Source organism: Anas platyrhynchos, chromosome 11 (genome assembly GCF_047663525.1).
Source record: "Anas platyrhynchos isolate ZD024472 breed Pekin duck chromosome 11, IASCAAS_PekinDuck_T2T, whole genome shotgun sequence".
NCBI lineage: Eukaryota > Metazoa > Chordata > Aves > Anseriformes > Anatidae > Anas > Anas platyrhynchos.
The window spans coordinates 23422773-23440000 of NC_092597.1; the positions used below are offsets into that span (position 1 = coordinate 23422773).

The following is a 17228-nucleotide window of genomic DNA, read 5'->3' on the forward strand; positions in this document are numbered from 1 at the left end:
TATAAATTTTATATCTTTGTATAAAATGTTACTGTTATTGTTGTGAAATGTTTTCATTCATAATTTACAAAGAATATGAACATTGGAATTTGTTGAATGGAGTACCCTGGCCTTCCCAATTTTGAATGGATAACGATGGTGTCTAATGGTGTTCTGAAAGCAGGATACAGTTTGTAGACAGTACTCTAACCCTGTCCTATATTAACACACTTATGTTTTGGAAAAACAAAAAGTCATTTACTCTGTAAATTCTATGTTATCATTGGTCTTTCAACTCTTCATGTGCATGAATGAGCTTAATTTACAGTGGAACATATCCTATGTCCTGCCTTGACTTTCTCTTTGTCTTTTAATTTCTGATATCCATGGCATCTGCTTAGAAATGCATATCCAGTGACACACAAGCTAGCCCTAATTTCCCATTATAAAGAAAATGACAAACAGCGCTGTTTTGCCAGCTGTTCTACATGCCCGTCATGCCAACATAAAAAGCTTTTATTATTAAATAGTTGCGAAATCCAGCTGGGAAATTCTCACCTACAATTCCTCGCTTCCTGTCTTTTCCTCACTTGCAACTATAAACAATTTTTTTTGTATTTAAGTGTACTTTCCTGTTTTTCCAAATTTCATTCCACTCAGAAGAAATACTTGTGAACTGAATAGTTTGCCATTTTCAGAAAGTATTTCCAGGTATGTAGGCTTGAAGGAATCAACTTTTCAACCCACAGAGGTTCTGAGAGCGATGAATAATTCATGTAGTAATATTTTTGTGCTTTGCAATCCATAGTAGGCCATGTGAGAGTAGAAATGGAGCATAAGTTGTATTTGTAACAGTTAGGATAAAATAAGGTTGGAGTCAAACGAGCACAGATGCAATTTTCACGTAGAATACTTGTCATGTGGGAAATAGTTTGCCCACAGGTGTCAGAATAGGCTTAAAATTATTGTTTAGTCACACGTACACTATTTCTGAATCATAAAAGCAGCAGCATGAGGCTGTTTGAACCTGACTCATAGGAGGAATTGTAAAGCACTGTCCCCCTTTCTTATCCTCATGGTGTGCTGTAATTGGGTTCCTTCTTCTAATGAGGCTTAAGAACCATAAAGAGGCATCTTGCAAGAGTTGTAAAGCCCCCACATAGCAATGACTGAAAGGACACTGTTGTCCATAACCAGTATGTGAATCAGTACAAATTTAAAAATAAAAGTAAAAAATAGCTGCATAATTGAAACACACGAGCTTTCGCTTGTGCAGCTTTATTTTGTTTCGTCACTAAAAGCTGGCATTGTGAATGTACAGTAGAAGTTAATGTTCTTTTTAAAAGAATTAAATGTGTAAACAAAAAGTTGTTTCTGGAGGGTCTAGAATTTGCACATACCACAAATAGCCAGACATGAAAAGCGGTTTAGTTACTGATAATACAGATTGTTTCAGAGATTAATACAATGTAACTCATTCATAAAGGAATTAGACTCCATTTGAAACCATGCACCACGTGCATCTGCAAAATAGAATTACCTAGAGTCTGATTTGTTGGCTTGCTATGCAATTAAATGCCCTCTGTTCTGACATGACTTCTGTGTAGAAATAAAACAGGATTTGAATCCTTAGCTGTACGGCTGCACGTCAACTTGTTTTGTACATTCCTCTATACTCCATGCTAATAGTTGAGCGCAATAATTCTTGTAGAGCATTATATTTGTAATAATGCACTGTTTGCTCTGCTCTTCTCACCTTTTTTTTGTTCTACATCAAGAAGGTTGAGGCCACTTTAAATGTAAGACCTTGAATAATATAGATGGAAGAGACTGATGATACCATCCTGCAAGTGTAGAATTGTCACTTGCCATAGATTATTATTATATTTTATTATTAAGCATTTCAATTCTTGTTACACTTAGCGGAATTTGCCACTCCAACACTGATCATTTCACTGTCAGTCTGACTGGGGAATCTGAATTGTGAATCATCTCCTATTTTAATTGAGAAGGTACTCAATTTTCCCCCAATTCTTGTTTAATAGCACAAGCAGTTTCCTTTCTGTACAGTGGTGTGTTATAGTAATAAAATAAATACCACAAAATCACTGATGAGGTGAAAATTGAACTTTCTGTCTCTGTGCAGCCATGTGGGTAAAAGAGTAATTGGCTTGGATAATAACTTTTGTTCTTACAAACCCAAATCTAAATGAGCGTCTCATTGATACATCTGCTTGTAATTACTATCAAAAGAAGGAAATATATTGTGCAGATAAATAAATTCAACCAGTTTTAGTGCTCTCACAAAGTAATACAATTGCTTAATAGTTCAAATATACCTCTAACAATTCTTACACTTTTTATGGACTATTTTATTTGTCAAAAAACATAATTCTCATAAATTCCTTTTTATGTTTACACAATGGAGATACCAGCAGAGAGCTCTCATCTATAAATATGTTTAGTTGGATCTCACATGGTAAGAGAGGTTTTTGTATTCCCATATCCATGCAGTGGGAAATAGGCACATAAAGTGCCAGGCCCCTAGCTCCTCTGAACTGCCATAGCTCTGTGGACTTGTCTGGCAATCCATTAGTTCCTGCCATCTGAGGATTCCTCCGTCTTTGGCATTGGGTGGTTAAAAAAACAAAACAAAACACTGTTGAGTGCAGAGACTGGTTAGCAATGAAAGCATTGGGAGAAATTACTACAATAGATACAGATCCAGGTGTAAATTAAAGCACATGCATGATGAACTGAAAGGTTTTCACCTTAAGATACTTTTATGATAGAAAAAGCTGCTTCTGGCTTCTTTACAATAAGTAAGTGCTTTAGATTAGAACTGTGTGTTGAATATGTCTGAGTCCGTGTTTATGGTTAGACGTACTTTACACGGTCTTGAATAGTTTGCAAAATAGTTTTTATAAAGCAGAGATGCAAACTCTGTTAAAAAGCTGATCTGAGACTTACCTGAGACAACATTCAGGAAAAATAAATAAAAATAAGTAAAACAATAGCACCATAATAGAATATTTTTATATGAACAGCTATGTTTTTAAAATGTGGCTGTATTAACTCTTTCCAACAGGATAAATTGTATTAACATTCGTAATAATGAGTTGGGATTTCTTTAAATATTGTTTGTTTTGTCCATGTTTCCTAATTTGTATGTATCGAAACATTTGTTTTATAGCAAAGGTAAATCGAATCAACAAATGGCCTATGTTAATCAAATTAGTCAAGCTTGATTGTCCTTTCCACTTAAAATTTAACTCAAAGACGTGCAAAACTGGAACTTTCAGTACTTATAGTGAAATTAATTGATTGAACAAATTTTGGTAGAAGCATGCATAGGAATGTTAATTTTATGCCTTGCTAAGTCGTTTGTCTAATCAAAACCACTTTTTCATTGTTTGCCCAGTTCTGTGTGGACAGTGAGATAACATGATTTTTTAATCATCCTATTGCAAATTTCTGGACATGTTAGTCAATTCCTGTTTATAAATACTTCTGGCCTAGTGCAATTATTTTAAGACTGTGTACATTATGTTTCAGCACCAGCTGGAAATGGATATGAAAATTATGCTTGACCCAGAGAACATCAACAAGAAAGCTGTTTTAAAACCACAGAACTATGAGATCAGGCTGCCACTTATAACTAAGAAAAGACCTGTTCCTGTAAGTAACTTTTATGTATTATGGGTTTATATATATTGACTGTTCATTATTAAAGTTGATACTTGTCAGACCTAACTAATAAAAAAAAATATTGTAAGTGAAAGTACCTCATAATTTTCCATTTTTTGATATTTCTATCTAACAATCAAAACATTCTGAGTGACAAAGGGAAATCAAACATGGAATGTAACAGGTTTAGGTAGCAACAGTCCAGTACAGCAAAAGTATAAGCATACATGGGAATGTGTGTGGTGAGTAATCTCAGTAGACTCAGGGCCTGAAGATAAATTGGAGCTTGTGGAGTTCAGAACGTGACACAAAGATCAAGGAAGACGTAAAAGGGGTTTTGTTAATAAGAATGGGCTTTCAGTTGTTTGTTGCATGGCTGTTTCTTTAAGAGACGTGAACGCCTTCAATTTTCAAATGTCAATAGGATTGTTATGAATGAGTGAAAAATGCTTGTACGTTGCTTTGATGCGGTTTTTAATTGACTTTTTTTTTTTTTTTAAAGAAGCAATCTTACCATAGGGCTATCACAGCAGAAATCAGTGTCACTGCAGCAGAAAAATAGGGGTTATACTAAATGAGAATCAGAATCCTAGACTGAATGCATGAATTTAGGTGTTGTTTGCATCTTATTTTTCTGACAAGGGTTAGGAGAGAATGTCCTATTCTGCTTCTTATTCCCATACCTGGAAGACTTGCTTTGGAATGTGAGGGACAGATTTAGATCATTCTGTTGCATGTGGAGATTTTTCAATATCTTATAGATCCTAAGCGTATTTGCTGTCCACCTACAAGGTATTCTGAATCACAGCTTTCCTTTTATCCCTGGCCAAGATGTTTCCCTTAGTACAAAACAATTATCTAGAAAAGCTGAGGCTGAGCACTTCTCACAACACACTAGTAGGAGTATCCTGACCAGCGCCCCTGATACCACTCTTCTCTCCGGCCTTAGAATGTTTAAGCTGTGTAACATTAAGTTTTGATTCTTCCAAATTTCTCTTTTGCAGAACTGCAGATCCTCTTAAACAAACATGAGGATGATTTTCTTTAAAGTATGCTTTAAAAAAAAAAAGCCTCAGACATCCACAAAAATCAGTTATGTTCACAAATTCAGCGCAGCACTGTCCACATGAAAGAATATGCCCAATAGTCTCACACAAGGACGCTCTTCTAGAATGTAATGTTTGTAATAGAAGTATTATGCAGCAAGCCCATTGCTGTAAGATTCTAGGGTGTTTGGTTTTAAACAACACAAACAGAATCTGTGAATGGCACAGTTGTAAGCTGCCACTTATAAAAAATGATTTTTGAAAGCTGTTGCCCAGACTAAGAGGTGATTTGTCTAACCCTGTGATATAGAGTTAATTAGAAAAAAGCATCATGGCTAATAGCTTTTTAGAACCACTCTAAAACACTCGCAGAGAGGAATATTATACTACTGCAGAGAGCCATGTGTTTTACCACTCTCACTGAAATGTATACTGATCAGAGAAAACTTCTTAATGTTGACTTAAATTACTAACGTTTAATGTAAATTAGTCAAGCTCTCTGATACATATTTACAGTTGCTTAGAAACTGTTTATGACAGGGAGATTGGCTGAAAAAACAAGTAGGTATTTTCCATCTGTAATTTATTCTGCAGTTTTACTGAAGTAGACACTAAAAAAGTTCTTGAATTTCATGGCACAATCTGTGTTTTGAAATGTTCTGTCTTCAATGGGGGGGAGGGGAATTCTGCAGTTGGATTTGCAAAATCCACTACCAAGATTGTGAATGAAGGCATTTCTGTTAAATGCGATGTATACAAGCACTCAGTGAAATGATAGTTATAGATTGCCAAGAGTAGCTAAAATAAATTAGTGTGTAGTTGCAGGTCTAAAATTATATGGTCTTTCATTTTGGAAAAACAAACAGCAATTAAGTACCTATAAGAAGAATTAAGTTAGCTACTACCTACCCTGTTTTTTCTAGTCTGCCATTAGAGGGCAATATTTGTACATACACACGGGCGGACCTATGCGTATACCCATGTACATGCCCTACATATGTACCTAAATTCAAAGATTATGCCCCCAAAAAAATCAGTGGCAGAAAGTGACACAAATGAAAAACTAATCACTCGATTAACTGCATTCATTTTTTTCTAAGAGTTGTCAGTATCCCAGTTTTCAAGGAGACCTGAGTATTTTAAAATGTGGTTAGGTTAAAAACAAACTGGTTTTGATCTAACTAGTTAGGTCAAGCACAAAGTTCACAGACTTTTTCCTATCCTGCTATTTTAGTAGCTTGAAAAATTATTTTCATTTTCTTAGTAAAAATATCATTTTTTCATGAAAATGTTCTTTTCTTGCTCTTTTGGTGTTTACCGATGCTGAATTTTAAGACAGAAACTAAAGGAAATTAATTATGTGGTTACTATTGCCCTTTTGTACTTTTTTGGTTTGATAAGCACTAATGTTTCATCCTCTGTAACATTCCACAGTTATCTTAAAATAAGAAATGTAATTCTGTTTGAAACACCATTGGCAGACTGGGCATAGCTTTATTTTGTAGACTGTATCTGGATAACAAATGAAAAATGATGAGAAGATAATTATTAAATATGTACACTTCCCATGGAGGATCTAGCAAAACAAATAGTGATCTGAATTGCAGCAAAAATAATTCTGACTAACTGCTGCAATGTAGAAAAGATTCACAGCTATACCTTTCGTTTTCATAGGACTGCTGTTCTTTTATAGAATTATTCTGGCACTTCTTGGTCCCTGTTTTCATATAAATATATATTATACTGTAAACTTAGGAACCTTTTAATTTATTCATGAGTTAGAATTTAATACGGTGATGATTTCTAGCCTTTATGAGTTGCATCTTATACAGCGTGGCTTTAACGGTGATGGCAGTGATTCTGTTTTGTTGGTGTTTTTTTTTTTAGCTAAGTTATTTGAGTGCAATCACTCTAATCACGTCCTCAGTTATTTGTTCTTTATTTGGTATTTGCATCGTACTAATCACTAATGCTTATCACTGGGAGTCTATTCATTTCCAAAATTATAAATGAAGGCGGAGCAGGGCAATTTTTTTCATTTCAAATGATTAGAAGAAGCTGTAGAAGAAAATCAGGTGTTTTGGTCCTCAAAATTTGATTGTTTTAAACCTATGCATATGGCTATAATTACAGTCAAAGCATAATTTGGCATTGGTAGCAGAATGAGACCTAAACAAATCAATGTTACACCACAATAATTCAAAATAAGCTTGTTGCATTTGTATTATGGTATGTAATCAGACTAAGCAGCACAGTGGATTAATAAAATCTTCTCATCAGTAAAAATAAAAAGGAAATAATTGGTGAGATGGAGTTAACAGATGACTAAAGTCAGCATCCTTTCAACCTAGAAATGGGAATGTGAAGGTCACCCCCATCTGAGATGACAAACGTTGAACGTTTTGTTGGTAAACAAATTAATCTTTTGAAAGGTCACCATTTGTTTTAAGTTTTTATCCAGTTCTTGTCATCTGGAATTGGAGATTGACTGTCATTTTGCTAGGTAGGGGTGCAGCCAAAGCTGCTGAAGCTGCTTCCGTACATATCAGCATTCCTTGACAAAACTCAGTGCCTGATTGTGATGCTATGGGCTGCTGGTTTACAGCTGTCTCCGGACAAGAATGGAGGCCCACCCCTGAATTCCAATAAGATGGTCCTGCATATTCTGCCTCGTGTAAGCTGGCCCTTTGCCCGCAAGTAAAATGTATTGTAGTTCAAGCCAGCAATTATCTTCCTTACTTCCTTCTGTGCTGCTTCTGTTCCCTTTTTCAAAAAACAGATGTGGGATTCACCAAAGTTCTCCATCTATTCTCTCTTGCACCTGCTATGGCAGAGTTTTGATGGAGGTAAATTTCTGGGAGAGCTAGCAGCAGGTTATGAAGGAGCAAAGCTTGATTTTTCCAATTACATGGAAAATTGACGATTCAGAGCCATCTCTGGTTAGTTTAAGAACTTAAAGTAGGTAAGAATAATGTGTAAGACCTGTTGTTAGATGCTTAGCTGCTGCATATTGAAGGTTATATGTTGGGCTTTCCATTGAAAATGGAGTTTATTCTATTTAGATAAACAAAGTGTGACAGAAATATTTATTACTGTCTTGGTATTACATCTCAGGGAACTTGTATTAATCACTAGGTAGATAAAATGCTGGACTATGTAAATTTAAAAATAGGTTCCTATTTTAAATTTAATAGAGACTGTTATGAATTTTGACTCATATGACTTTAAAATAGTTCCACTCACACTGATGAGAATTTGTCCTTTACTTACATTGGGTATTTCTGCACTGAATTCCATATGCTGGTTCTTAGTCTCGGAGGACCAAAATTAGGTCATTGGAAACCAGCATCAAACACTTCATTTATTTACTATTTATTGCTAAGATTACTTGGCTTGATTATCAGAATGAGATTTCTTTTCAGAACAGAAACTGATATATGATGGAAATGTCAGTGAAGCTCTTCTGTACTTTGCTTTGCCTTGCTTTGCTGCTTACTGTATAGATCAACACCAAAGCAAACACATCAGTTTAGACTGCAAGGCTGTAAAACTACAGAATGTAATTAAATCCTACAGGAATCTCATCTAGAAAAAAAAAAACAAAGCTGACCTGATCTTGTGTGATTAGTAGACTCAAGAGGAGACTTGATGTCCAACAAAGATCCCTTCTAACCAATATTTCTATTCATTGTATGATCGAGGACAAATTGCATGATTGAGGACAAAGTAAAAGTCTCTTATCACCTCTGTCTTAATTTCAATTGAATTTTTTGCAGTCTGAATTGATTTTCCTCCATTTCTGAAAACCTGAAGACCTCCTCCTCCTGCGTGAACAGCAGGACCTGATGATTTGTAACCAGTTATTGGGCAGACTCATTGAAGCCTCTCAGTAGCCTTCCATTCTGATATAGAACTTATTTCTGAATTAGTTACCAAAGCAGCTTTGCATCTTTCTTATAGTAAGGATGTCTAAGCCATGCTTTCTTCATGTGTTTATATAGCGTCTTGATCAGGAAGCTTCAAAAGTCTTGGTAAAGTAGTACTTAATGAGTAGTAGTAGTAGTAGTAGTAGTAGTAGTAGTTAAGTTTTCTACCATATTCATGATGCTATTGTAGGAAAAAAAAAAAAGAAAAAAGAAGTGGGTCTGAGAAATTTGATCTTGATGGGTTCAAGTTAAACATTTACTTGTTACTTTTCAGATATTTGTAATTAATTCAGTTGCTTAAGAGTTTTTGTTGTTGTTGTTGTTTGTTTGTTTGTTTTGTTGGTTTTTTTGTTTGTTTGTTTGTTTTTTTCCCCCAAGAATTATAGTTAAACCATTAAGGCTAGAATCCCTCAACGTATCCTTTACCTTTCTAAAATAGGCACTGTGAACTTTTCCCGTCTTCTAGTAGAGTTTCCATTCTACAAGAGTCCCACCAGCAGTTCTTGAGATTGCTTCAGTCAGCTCTTCAAGTATCCTAGAATGCATTTCATCAGGATTCACCAGTCTGAAAAACTCTAAACATTATCTGTTTGGTGCTTAAGGTAGCCTGAGGCCTCTTCCCTTTTGCACTAGGATAAAGCAAGTTGATTCTACGCATAAGTAGCTCCTATTTTAATAATAATCATGACTGTACTTGATGATGGCATTTTTATTACCCAGAAGTTTGTTACTTGCATCTCATTTTGTCTTACCTGTTCACTTTCTGATCATTTTCTTTTTTTCTGCGTGCTTTTTTCTTCTTTTTGAGATTAATGAAGAACATGATTTATCAAGTTTGGTAACTTGCTATCCTTATCCTGTTTCATCTTTGGGATAGTTTGATCTTGTTTCTCTAGTGCTTTTTGTCTGAGGAACATGCAGTTTGACAGACTTCCAGTTTCCAGTAGAGGTGCCTTCTACAAACTCTTACCTGCCAGTTTTCTGAACATATGGAAAACTGACCTTAGTTCTATTGATTTTATTTGTCTATGCTTCATCCTTCTCTTTGTGGGGATTACGAACATCAAATTTCAGCAAGATCTTCCTAATCAAAAATATAAAGGTAAATGGCAATTTGGAGCAGATAATCATGAAATGACAGATTGCTGCTGTATACCTTTTCCACCATTGCTATCAAGCTGTGTGGTTTTCTGATAAGAAAATCTGATTTATCTAATCTTCCGGGTTGATAAACCATAGTTCCAACACTATATTTTCTCTGTATTTAATACCAGCCTATATTCTTTTCTAGGGAAAAATAAATAAATATATATATATATGTGTGTGTGTATTTTTAAAATCACTTGTTCTAGTTAAATATTGCTGTCTGGGTAAAAAGAAAACAAATAGGGAACTAATCAGAAAATCCCCATGGTGTTACAACAAGTGCCCTATTTAAAATGAGGCAAAAAGAAAAAAATCAAGTGGGAGAGGTTTATCCACAGGAGAAAAACACTTTAGAAAGGGTAATAGAATTGTTTTTTCTCATGTCCCAGGTTAATTACACTCAGAAGTGCTTGAAATGAAAAAATAGTTTTTCAGCACACTCCAAGCATATTATACAGAGTAAGCCTTACTCTGCACTACAGATGAAGTGCTCCCTTCCAGCCCTATAAAACTGTACTTTAAAAGTACCCATGATGAACGAGCAGGCTTTGTGCTGACTTCAGACAAATATACTTGCTGAATTATAATCTTCATAACAAACTTCACTAGAAGGCATTATTCATGAAGGAAGATGTCTGTGACTCCATTCACCTCGTAGCAGTTAGGGTACATTGCAGCTCTTCTGAGCTTGGGTTCTGCCAGACAGAAAGCAGCTGAGGTGCCTACAGGTTAGGGTTACAGAAGGTGTGATCCCTTGTTTCAATCTGGTCTGGGGCTGTCTACACTGAAAACATAAAAGCACTAGTTTTAGGAGCTGCCAGTTCTGGAATATGTGGTGTTACATCCACTATTTGTTGTGTTTATACCATGAAAGCTTAAGTGTGAATAAAGGTTTTAAGATGTGCTGACCTAAGTAGACATAAATCCATTGAAAACCCTTTAAAATGATAAAATCTTATAAAGATCTTTTTTTGTCACTGAATAATAGTAATAAAAGTATACAATATGCTAAAAGTAAACATTTTTCTTGCATTACTTACTAGTATTTTAAGCTATCTTTATTTTGAGTTGCCCTAATTTGAATGAAAATAACTGATGGTGGAAAGTGTTTTGCCAAATTTTGCTTTGGTATCTCACTGAAGTCTTTAAGAGGGCAGATAATGCAGCAAATAGGATGCTGAAAGAACATAAAAGAAAGGTGTAAAGCTTGTGTGGGATTTTCTTAGCTAACAGCTTTGGGTGAGCTCCATACTTCCACTGTGTTGCCTGTATCATGTAATTTCATGGATTGTAGTGGCACTGTGCAGTGTAAAGCAGAGTTGAAATTGCATTTCAGTTGCATGTGTCCTTTTTTGAAGTTGACACCTACCATGGAGTTTATAAAAAAGAAGAATTAAATATCTACAGTAAAAAATAAAAACCTCTAGGCTGCCTTTGAACTCATACACTCTACCTGAATTGCTTTTCTATGTTGCTTATAACATGTGTATGAACACAAATAAAATACATAGTGCTGTTTATCATAACAAAACTCCTGGGTTTTAAACTAGGATAAAACTGACCAATGGTAAAATCAGTGCTGCTTTCCTGATACAATAGCAATAGCCTGAAAAAAAGTAGTCACTGATTAATTAAATTTTGTTCATTTTATATATTTTTGTTTCCCCCACAAACTGCTTGAGCTGAGAGTCGGTATAAAAGTGTGGTTTATTATTTCCTTTTCTCAGTATCAAGCCACTTATATGCTGGCTGGTATAAAGTTAATCTTGGTTATATGCTTATTGCTATTTTCTTGGAACATGAGGACATGAAGATTCATACAGCTAGATCCCTTAAAGCATAATGCTTCATAATGACCGTAACTGAAATGAGTGCCTATGATTTCTCTGAAAGATTCTCTATTATGAGAAAGCCTACATATTTCCTATCTCCCTAATGTCTCTTGTGGACAGTGTTATTACACAAATTGGAAGGAAAAATTATAATAGTTTATTTTGATCTATCTCATTTCCCTGTTAGACTTATGAACAGTTCTTTAGAATTTCCTATCCCTTTCTGTAAACTCAATGGCTGATGTTATTTACTAATTGCGACACACTAGTTATCAAAGGATCCCAATCACATCCTGGATCCTAGTGCACTGAAAGATACACATAAGCATGATAATCAGTCATTAAAAGCTAGTATTTTAAACCATGTAGTCCTGATGTGTTCTATCAAAGAAGTAAGTATTTTCATTTTGCAGATCTATCAGTATTTTGTAGCTTTCAGATCTTATGTACTGAATGTTATTTTAAGGTAGTTTATCATTCATAATGAAGTGATTTTTTTTAAAAAAAGTAGATTAAAAAAAACGTCCAGCACGTGTTATTAGGTTGTCTTCCATATAGCTCATCAGTAGGGTTCAAACCTTTTTACCCAATATAAGAATTTCTAATCATTAGACTAATAGAGTAACTCATAGCAGATCATTACCCACAAAAGCATGGGGCATTTTGTATTGGGCCTCACAGTTATTTAACAGCTAAAGATGAGACTGAGAACTTGATGTCCACTCCAAATTGTGAGGGAGAGGCATCTTGTGTACAAACCAGTCTGTTTTCCCTGTCTTAGTGTGCTCCAGTTCCTCCTTCTTACATTTTATCTTGCACTAGTTTCTCTGTTCCTTATAAAGCCTGTCTCAATGTTCTTTGCCGCATTATTGCCAGATCTTTTACCTTGTCCAATCTACCTGTTGGCTTTCCTGGTTCCTAAAAGATCTAATATGTGCCTCCACTACATTTATTGTTCCTCAGATTAATAATTATTTACACCCATGTGGTGGCACTTTCATACCCTTTTCATTCAATTTTAGTCAATTGCTTCTTGTGTTGTTGGGACACAGCATGAAAGTTACTGGAGAACTTGTACAGCTGCACTTGCAAAGGAAGCTCTGAGCATCATACATTAGAGCACGCCTACTCCTTGGGTAATATAGCTGCTAAAACTAATAAAACTTTACTTAGATTTCCAAACATCCATCAACAGAGTAAGGTTTTGAGTAAGGTTAAATTTTCCCTTCGCTTCATCAAAATACTTGCATTTAAGGTGAATCTTTCATGTCTCCCTATGTTTATCTTTGTCTTATGTTTCTAGCATGAGCCAGGCAAGAGAAAATAGTATCTTCTGCTGGTAGTGGTTCACTATCTTCAAGTGAGAGATCTCAGTGATGTTACTTGCTGTGAAGTTGCATGTGCTGCGATGCTTTAAACCTGCTGAAGATCTGGCTCTCTTTCTTTAGGAATTGAGTACAACTCACGTTCCACATGGAATAGTATGTATATTCCTAGGGAGAAAGAAACTGAAGATACCATATTGGAGAAAGGAAAAAGTGTGATGATAATGTAGAGATTCTGTATTTAAAATATGTAAGTGTAGGGTAGCAATATGTTCTTTTCCCTGCACAGTGCTCTGTTTGTGTGCTAGTGATCATAACAATAAGAGACGTGATATCACTATCCCAAAGTGATATGTGTCACTGCTTGAATCCCTGGCACTTAGAACCAGCAGGTTCCATTTTTTTCTGGCAAGCACAGGTTAATTGGGGAGGTAAGGGAGCTTTAATCCCCACATTAGCACAGCTAGTGTGGCACATGCTTCCATATCACATTATCAAGCTGTGTTGTTCCCTGCTGTAGTTAAAGAAAACTTCAGAAGTCTGAGATACTTTTTGATCCCTGATTTCTGAATAGTTTCACATACTTTAATTCCTTTAGTATTCTTCCCTGCAAAAATTTATTTCCATGTTTTAAGGAACTTCCTTTTCTTTCTGGTGCCTTGTCTGTGTATGCATTTTATATATGCAAAGACTGTTCTATCAGGAAGCACTATGTTTACAACGTACTCATTAAAATTGAGCAAACTCCTTGTGATCTCTTTAGGAACTAGTACACTGATTTTTGCATAGCAGAAATCACAAGACATCAATTTAATTTAATTAACTTTATTTAAAATTAATAAAGTAACAACAGTAGAAAGTACTGTAGCGTGTTCACGAGTAGTAAAAGCTGTGCTTGTTCTGTTACGTTATTAAATCTTATTCATAGTGGAAATTACATTATTACCTGAGTAGAAAAGTGTCCTTTGCAAATCCAGGATTTCTCTGTGTTAAAATAAGATGCTGTCTCTTCCTAGATGTGTAGTCATAAGACAGTGAAAAGTCACACCGCTAGCAACCTTTGGGTTTTGCCTGCCTCTCACCACATGGATTCTACCTTACCCCTGTTAGATGAAGATATAAAGAAAGGTGAGTCACAGAAGCCTGTCTGGGTATTGTTGCCAGGCACCAGATGTAAGCTACATAATCAGTGTTGTTTGCTCTTTGTAGCAGATACCTGGTAATCAAATTTTCCATCACCTCAAAACTTTTAAGAATTGTCTTCTCAAACATTGCAAAGGGTAGAGATCACTTCAGACTACTTACTTCGTGTGGTAGCTAACCTTAGGAGATAGCATGCTATTTTCAGCATCATCCTTCCTGATTAAGTTATATTGTAATTCACAGAGTTTAGTTGTTACTGGAAAGAAGAATTGTGTATGATGGAAGATTCTTGTGTGACCAAATAAAATGATCAAGATAGAATCGTGATTAATCTCTGGTTATTAATCATTCAGTTTTAATTAGTCCTGCACTTGGGCTATTTTAGCAATCGGTCCATAGTCATAATTACATTGTTTACGTAATTACAAAGATTATCTTCTTTGAGTGTCCTCATTAAAAAAAAAATACCTGCTGATTTTCTAGTTTGGATTTGGAACTGAAAGAACTTTGGACTACCTTTGTTTAATTCTTTCATTATTGTTACTATTTTTTTTCTTTCATTACTGGAATGTATATGAATTGTTCATTAATGTCATATTCTCATAGGTATTCTGAGCCTAACTGAACAACGGCTTATCCCTCCAGCAGCAAAGATAACTCTCCAGACACCTCCTGTTGTATCCAAAGCAGCTCCTCTCCATGAGTTTCACAGGCAGCACAAGAAGTCAACTGTAGGTGAGTACAAATGATTGATAACAACCATGAGTTGTATCTCCAACTTCACTTTCAGTCCCTTGTTTTGTCTCTCAAGGAAGTGGCTGTCTAACAAGTACTCAGTACAATTCTTAAAAATACTTAGTGCATAAAAATGCACATGAGCATCCTGTGTCTTGCAATTGAATAGGAATCATATTTCTTAATCCCTGTGAGGATTTGTTCACTGCTCGTTTCTGAAAATTCTTAGAGGTTCCTACCTGCACGTTTCAGATTCTAAGTGTCTGAATCTAATATCTGACCATCAGAGTTATAGTAAAGCCAATGATACTGCAAGTGATGGTAAACATGACTTATAACCTGTGAACAAGCCTCTGTTTTGCCAGTGTGATGAGATGAATGGCTCTTCATAAATGAATGTACTTTGGGTAGCAGGGTTCTGATCTACTACAAAGAATGTTCAAAACTGTTATCGCTACAGCTGCTTGTGGCATGTGACAAACATACCATCAATGTGAAAAGGAGCATGAGCAAAATGAGGAGTGGGCGTAGTAGGAAATTGAAATATAAATTTTAAAGTTTTCCTAATGAAACGTAGTAGTTGGAAGACTAAAAAAATATATGGAATAACATGGAGTATAAGTGATAATATTTTGGTGTTATTATGCTGTATATTACTACTAGCTGGCATGTTATGAGCTTTAGAACATTATAAATTAAAGCTGTGATACATTTTTCCTTAACATGATTTCAGTCTTCATAATAGTAACCCATTACAGCTTGGTTAGGCTTAAGGTCAATCAGTGACATTTCTACATGGGTTTTGGTGATACGTCCTGAAAATTGTAACCTGCTTGGACATGAGAGCAAACTGGAGCATGCCAGTACCTACTAGTATATGGTGGAATATCACTGTGATGCTGTTGTTGCACTCGTTTAGCAATGAAACTTGTATTTATTTATTTGTTTGGTACAGGAGAAATTAGTACTAGGGTGGACCCTGAGAATACAGACACCTTCACCTTTCCAAACTCAAAGGAAACAATTGATGGCCCAGATTCCTCTAGCCAAGGTAATACAGCACGACCTCTATCCAGCAGCTCCATGGTTTCAGCAAGAAAATCAAAGCCAGTGTGGACGTATCCAGCTCAACAGCTGAAGTCTGAGTTGCAGACTCCCTCTCAGACACAGGTATTTGGATGGTGAGGATAATGAAAGTTTCATCCATGTTTTTAATACTGTCTTCAGCAGAGTTGTTTTAGGAACTGACTGTGAATTACTGAATTGGTACAGGAGGGTTTGAACCAAAGCCAGTAAATAGCAAATGTTGAAGTAAGCCAGAAATACTTCCTATATTGTCATTTTCTACTTTCTCAAATGTATCTACCTTTGCACTGAAATTTAGAAAACCCATCTAGAAAGGATCTTATGAGGTTACCTAGACCTCCAGGCAGAATTACCTATACTTGTAATAATGTGGACAGATGTTTTTCTAACCTGTTCTGAAAACTTCCGGTGATAGCGGCTCCGCAGTCTCCCTAGGCCATCTGTTCCAGTGCTTAACTAACTATCTTTACTGTTATAAAAGAGTTTTTTTAATGTCTCATCTAAATCTCCCTCATTGCAGTTAAGCAAATGTAGTGTTTCCCCTTAGATTTACAGAAAACTATAGGGGAGTTTGACCTTGACTGCTTAATGCTTGCTGATTATGCTTGATTCCCATGCAAAAGGGATTTTTATTTTTTTAGGCCTAAATGTCATGTTCCATAGGATGCTGTCTGGAGTGTTGTTTGATCTTCCCAGACTTTTTGACTTGTGTGCTATTGAGATCCTTATTTGCAAATGAACTCAAGAAATGGAAGTCAATGAGTTATTAATGTAAATAAAAATAATTCTTTAAAAATAGTGAATTTAGACTGACAATCTGAGCTAATGGGTTGCTGGTTAAAGTTGCCAGAAAATAGGAAGTTCTGTTAAGATGCAGGAACATTTCTATTTCAAGTTTTACCTTGGCTGAATTTATAGGTCAGGATGTTACCCATGCTCCTGAGATAAGTGGAGGCAATTTGAGTAGAAGACTGCTGCTGAAATTACTGTTTGATGTGAAGTGCTGTGGAATTTCATTTTTATATTTGATAAATCAGTAGCTCCTTTTTGCAATTAATGTATTTCAATGAAAATGCTCATAATCTTGCATGACCTCTGAGGTTTTTGTGTGGCAATGGTTTTTATGGTAAATAAGCATTAAATGTTGTGGTTATGATATATAAATCAATATAAGGAGTGTATTTCAGATGCATAAATTCCCACAGTGAAATGGTAACTGGTAATATAGTAGTGTTCCTTGACCAGTCATTTACAATCAATAGCAGTTACTCTTAATCTGTGGCTATTCTCTTTCCACGGCCCCCATAAAGGTCTCCATGTCAG

General features: G+C 35.5%; 1 protein-coding gene across 5 annotated transcripts in view; it reads left to right on the forward strand.

The window, feature by feature from the left end:
• The window catches only part of IQCH (IQ motif containing H), a 66790-nt gene that overhangs the window by 3096 nt on the left and 46466 nt on the right, over positions 1-17228 (forward strand). For 4 of the 5 annotated variants that reach the window (XM_027466458.3, XM_027466459.3, XM_072043340.1 and 1 more), the window contains exons 5-8: positions 3535-3657; positions 13958-14069; positions 14691-14819; positions 15775-15989. In XM_027466458.3, the coding sequence (XP_027322259.3) occupies positions 3535-3657; positions 13958-14069; positions 14691-14819; positions 15775-15989 (579 nt within the window). Of the gene's footprint in view, positions 1-3534; positions 3658-13957; positions 14070-14690; positions 14820-15774; positions 16001-17228 lie in introns of all 5 variants that reach the window. The other variant, XM_072043341.1, reaches the window with a different exon arrangement.